The sequence below is a fragment of the Corapipo altera genome, unplaced genomic scaffold (assembly GCF_003945725.1).
Source record: "Corapipo altera isolate COAL_440 unplaced genomic scaffold, ASM394572v1 56329, whole genome shotgun sequence".
In the NCBI taxonomy this organism is placed as follows: domain Eukaryota; kingdom Metazoa; phylum Chordata; class Aves; order Passeriformes; family Pipridae; genus Corapipo; species Corapipo altera.
In genome coordinates, this window is record NW_020886949.1 from 1 (window position 1) to 5,085 (window position 5,085).

Consider the following 5,085-nt stretch of genomic DNA (forward strand, 5'->3'; position numbering starts at 1 on the left):
CCAACACCGCGCGGGGAGCGCGCGGCGCCCGCGGAGCGGCCGCGCTGCGCCGCAGCCAATGGGAGCTCGGCGGCGGAGGCCGGTAGCCAATGGGAGCGCGGCGGCGGAGGCCGGCAGCCAATGGGAGCGCGGCGGCCGAGGCCGGCAGCCAATCGGCGCGGTCCAAGTGGAGCCGAGCCGCGCGGTTCGGGGGTCCGGCCCGGCCCGGCCCGCGGGGGAGGGAAGGTCCGGCCCGAGGCACCGACGGACGGGGAAGGAAGGTCCGGCTTCCACCGCCCCGCCTGCCCCGGAGCTCCGGGCAGCGAGCAAAGAACCGCCGTGGGCCGGCTGCGCTGCCCTTGCCAGTGGGCGAGTGAGCAGCGAGCCGGGGTCGAGAGCGCTCCCCGCCTGGGTGGCTTCGCTTTTGTTCGTCGAACAGAAAGCAACAGGGTTCCCCGGGGTTTGGGGGTTTTTTTCCTCCACTAAATCACTTTGCAAGGAAGGCGTTTTCCCAGGGCCACGTGCGCTTCCCACAGGCCCAAGACGGAGCCTTCAGCCACCTGTGCACGCAGGTGTTGTGTCAGTGCCTGAGCAGAGCGCTGTGTAGGTGGGGAGCTGTGCTGCAACCCCAACCTGTTCGTTACAACAAAAAGATTTTGCAAGGTCTCCTCCTCAGTCTCCAGCGGGGCGAGAAATTCAATTTCCAAGCTCATTGGAAAAGACATCACCCGAGCAGAGCAAGATTGGAGTGAAGAGCAATCGATTAAAACATAAATTCTCCATTTCCTGAACCAGTCCATTTCCTCTACCTCCCTGTGCCTCCTCTCCTAGCTCAGAGTGCAGCTCTCATGCTGGGACATTTGGTCTCTCTCCTCTTGATGTCCCACTGGAAGTCATTTAGCTGATTTCCTTCCAAGATGCCAGTCAGATTTACAAGCAGATCTTATAATTAAAGGCATTATCAGCTCCTCCAAACCTACCACATATCATCTTTATCATCTGGTGCAGAAATAGACACCCAAAGCTCAGTCTTTCCTTCACACAGCACTGAGTCATTTTTGAAAGGCCATAATTATATAAAATTTCCATTCTTCCCCTGCATCTCTTCATTGCACAGGAAAAGAAGAACAAGCAAGAAACAACCTTTGGTGACTTGTGGATTGCTCAGATCTGAAATAATCAAGTTTTCTCCTTTTTTTCCCTCCCCTTTTTCTTCTTGTTTTAGGTTATTCCAAAGCATAAGTTTGTCCTGGTGAAATTTGACACACAATATCCCTATGGGGAGAAACAAGATGAGTTTAAAAAGCTGGCTGAGAGCTCAGGCTCCAGCGAGGACCTTCTGGTGGCTGAAGTGGGAATATCAGGTGAGGAGCCCTGGGCACATGGGAACAATGTGGGCTGCTGAGGAGGAGATGAATTCCAGTGAGATTTCTGCTGAGAACAGGCTCTGAGGCAATTCTGGGGCTGAGGGATGGATGTGAGACTGCCCTGGCTGGTGGCTGAGCCCGCTGTGTGTGGGAGAGCTGCTTATCTACCTCAGCTGGGTAATGCAGGAGTCAGCCCACACTGCTGAACTGCTGCCACCCTCCTCAGCACTTCTGCCCCCTTTTTTTTTGCTTTCTTTGCCAAGAGAAACCTTTTTGTCCCATTTGCAGGGAAGAGACCTTACAAGAATCACTCTTTAGCCACAATCCTGGTCAAACAAAGCATATTTAACATGATTAATTCCATGTAGCAAACACCAGGGCAGCACAGCAAGGGGGTGTTGCACTGTGGCTGCTGTAACTCGATGTGGTTGTAACTGGATTTAAGAAGAAAAGCAGTGAAGAATAAATAGATCACTGTCACCTTACATGCTCTGGCTTTGTAGGTAGAATAAGAATTTAAGGTTAATTGTCCAACTGGAAAATTTTACCCACGTTTTCTAAGCAAATGTGGAATCCTCTAAGTAGCATAATCCAAGTGTCTTTGTTTTCTGTCCTCAAGAATAAGGGCTATTTATGTAAGTAATTTATGTAAGATGAGTAAACATCTTGTAGCTTGGCATGCTGTCAGAACTAAATCATTCTTTGCACATGGACAGGAAGAAATCTATTTAACTGTAAACTCAGGTAAAGTAAATGGATAGAGGAAAACAAGGGGGAAAAAAAGCTATTAATGTCCCATAAGGAGGATGGGGTTTGTATGTAAAGATCTGCTCTCACAGTCACAGCAAAGCAGCATTAGAATCTTGTGTTTTTCTTTGGAAAACCAAATGATTTTTCAAAGTGTTTTTATTTCAGTGTGTGGCATTTTCCTGGAACAGGCTCTCTAGGGCAGTGGTTGCAGCCCCAAGGCTGCCAGAGCTCAAGGAGTGTTTGGACAACACTCTCAGGGATAGAGTGGGATTATTGGGGTGTCTGTGCAGGGCCAGCAGTTGGACTGATCCTTGGGGATCCTCCCAACTGAGGATATTCCATGATTCTATGATTTCCTGGTTGTTAAAACGTGTTGAAACTGGAGACAAGTATTTGTGTAGGAGGGAATCCTAAATTAATTTTTGATTAACTGTGTTTTTCTGTGTTCTGTTCTCTGTTGACAGACTACGGCGATAAACTGAACACCGAGCTGGGAGAGAAGTACAAGCTGGACAAGGAGAAGTTCCCTGTTTTTTACCTGTTCCAGAATGGTGACTTTGACAATCCCTTATCTTACGGTGGTGAGATCAAGGCCGGGGCTATTCAGCGCTGGCTGAAGAGCAGTGGCATCTACCTGGGGATGCCGGGCTGCCTGAAGGAGTACGACGTGCTGGCCAGCAAGTTTGTGAGCACCACGGAGAAATCCGAGCGCCAGGCCCTCCTGAAAAAGGGGCAGCAGAGCTTGGGAAAAGCTAAAGAAACCGAGAAGAAATCAGCTGAGCAATACTTGAAAATTATGAGCAAGATCCTGGAGCAGGGAGAGGAGTTTGCTGCGAACGAAGTCGTCCGAATCACAAAGCTGATCGAGAAGAACAAAATGAGTGATGGGAAGAAGGAGGAGCTCCAGAAAAGCCTCAATATCCTCGCTTCTTTCCTGAAGAAGAATAGTGAAAAAGATGAGCTCTGATGTGTTGGAGAACTTTGTACAAGCTGTGAAATGTCAAGAGTCCTAACCAGTTCTCCTTATGCAAGCAAACTTCCCGCTGACTTCAAGAGAGCAGCAGATTTCCTTCTGGTATTCTCAGTTTTGGAAGATCAAGAGGAAGACATTCCTTGAAGACACAGTATTCTAAATGTTGGAAAAATCACCTAAAAGCAAAACAACAGTATTGTGTAATACTATTCAATAACAGTGTTAAAGCAGACAACAGCAAAAAAAGTATTAGATTGGCCAGAAGCACATTCTTGGTGGTTTTTACAGCTGTTCCCTGGCAAACAAATAACAGGATTCAGTCTCGCATTCCATCTTATATGTTGGAAAAGGTACAGATTGGGTGCCCTTTGTATCCCCACCTTTCCCTGTCCATAGTGTCCTTGAGTTTTATGCTTGTTAATCTACCCCCTATACACCTTTTGTTGCCTCGGTTGGGCTCCAAGTCTTGTTCTTACCTGTTGTTGACTAAGAGACCTGAAGTTTTCCTTTTTCTGCCTTCTCCTTCCGTGGCTCCTGTCCCTGTTTCGTTTGGGTTTCAGCCAAATGCTGGCAATGAAAACAGTTTCTCCCCATATCAGAACTTTAGCCTCATCTTCTGGCCAGAGCAGCCACTTCATCAGACATTCTCCTGAAATCCTTTGTGGTACCCTGACAGTGAGTGATGTGAGCTCTGAGCAAGGGCAGAGTCTCCTTGAGGTGCTATTACACTCAGTCTCACCAGTTGGTGCAAAACTTCTTTTTCAGAGGTAAATTAGGGTGAGTTTTCTTATGGCTGAAGAGCACATGCAATGCCTGGGTGCCTCCAAGCTTCATTTCCCAGGTTCAAAACGAGAAAGGTGAGAGTAGTAACGACATCTGAAAGTCCTGAGATGTAGTTACATGAACAAAACATTTTCTCCAGCCTCCTGAAGTGATTGACACTGTCAGACTAAAGCTTCATCAGCGTTTGGTAGTTCTAAATATTTGAAAATGAGTTCTTGTTACAAGAAGCAGAAGTATTTGTGCCCTTAGAAGACTCATCTGTTTTATTTTAATAGAGATGCCTGGTCCAGGGATCAGGTGAGTCCTCAAAACTGTGCTGTCCACACTGTGGGATTCAGATGCCCCTGGAAGATGCCGAACCCCTGGTCAGGGTTACAGAGAGTTGAAAAGAGAAACAACCTGTGTGTTTTACCTTAAAACTATGCTTTAAGCAAAACTGATTGCTGTGGGAGCTTTGCTGCCTTTTGAGTCCTGGGGTGGGTACAAGGAGCGGATGTTACTGCGAGATAAAATGTATTAATAATACAATAATAAAAAGGTTCCAATTCAGAGCTGCCTCTTAAAGCGTTTTCTAGAGAAACTGCTGCCGATTTGATGGGTGGAGGGGAGGCCGTGACTGATCAGCCAGATGATACCAACTGGAAGCAAGAGGGGTGCCCAGGAGATGAGAGAAGCGGTGTGAGGGTGTCCCTCGGGCCAGGAGCTCTCTTTGCCTCAGAATGGGCGGGGAAAGAATCCCGGCAAGGCAGGGAGTCCTTGGCAGGCCGTGTGTGGAGACGTGTCCCACTTGGCTCCAGGTCCAGAGCCCCTGAGGCACTGAGGGCGCTGAAAGGAGCAGCTGCTGAGAGGAGCAGCCCCTGAGGGGACCATCTCCCGAGGCTCTGAGGGGAGCAGCCCCTGAGGGGACCATCTCCCGAGGCTCTGAGAGGAGCAGCCCCTGAGGGGACCATCTCCCGAGGCTCTGAGAGGAGCAGCCCCCACAGGCCCCTCAGAGCCTTCCTCGAAGCTCTTTCCCGCCCCGTGGCGGTGTCGCCACGGCGAGGCGGTGCCGGGGCGCGGTGCCGAGCTCCACCATGGGCAGCTCCGCGGGGTCGCCTCGGGTCGGCTCCCGGGGCGGTGCCGGGGGCGAGCCCGCCCGCCGGGGCTCGGTGGGCTCTGCCCCCGGTGGGACGCGCGGGACGCCGGTCCCGGGGCGATAACCCCGCTGTTCCCCGGGGCTCCTCAGCCCCCCTG

At 50.5% G+C, this 5,085-nt stretch overlaps 1 protein-coding gene across 1 annotated transcript; it reads left to right on the forward strand.

Moving 5' to 3' along the window:
* The first annotated feature begins 58 nt into the window (after positions 1-58).
* Positions 59-4,401, forward strand: ERP29 (endoplasmic reticulum protein 29). The gene is made up of 3 exons (XM_027632561.1): positions 59-352; positions 1,205-1,343; positions 2,561-4,401. Exons 1-3 carry the CDS (start codon positions 59-61, stop codon positions 3,061-3,063), a joined length of 936 nt encoding a protein of 311 aa, XP_027488362.1. The 3' UTR covers positions 3,064-4,401.
* The last annotated feature ends 684 nt before the right edge of the window (positions 4,402-5,085 follow it).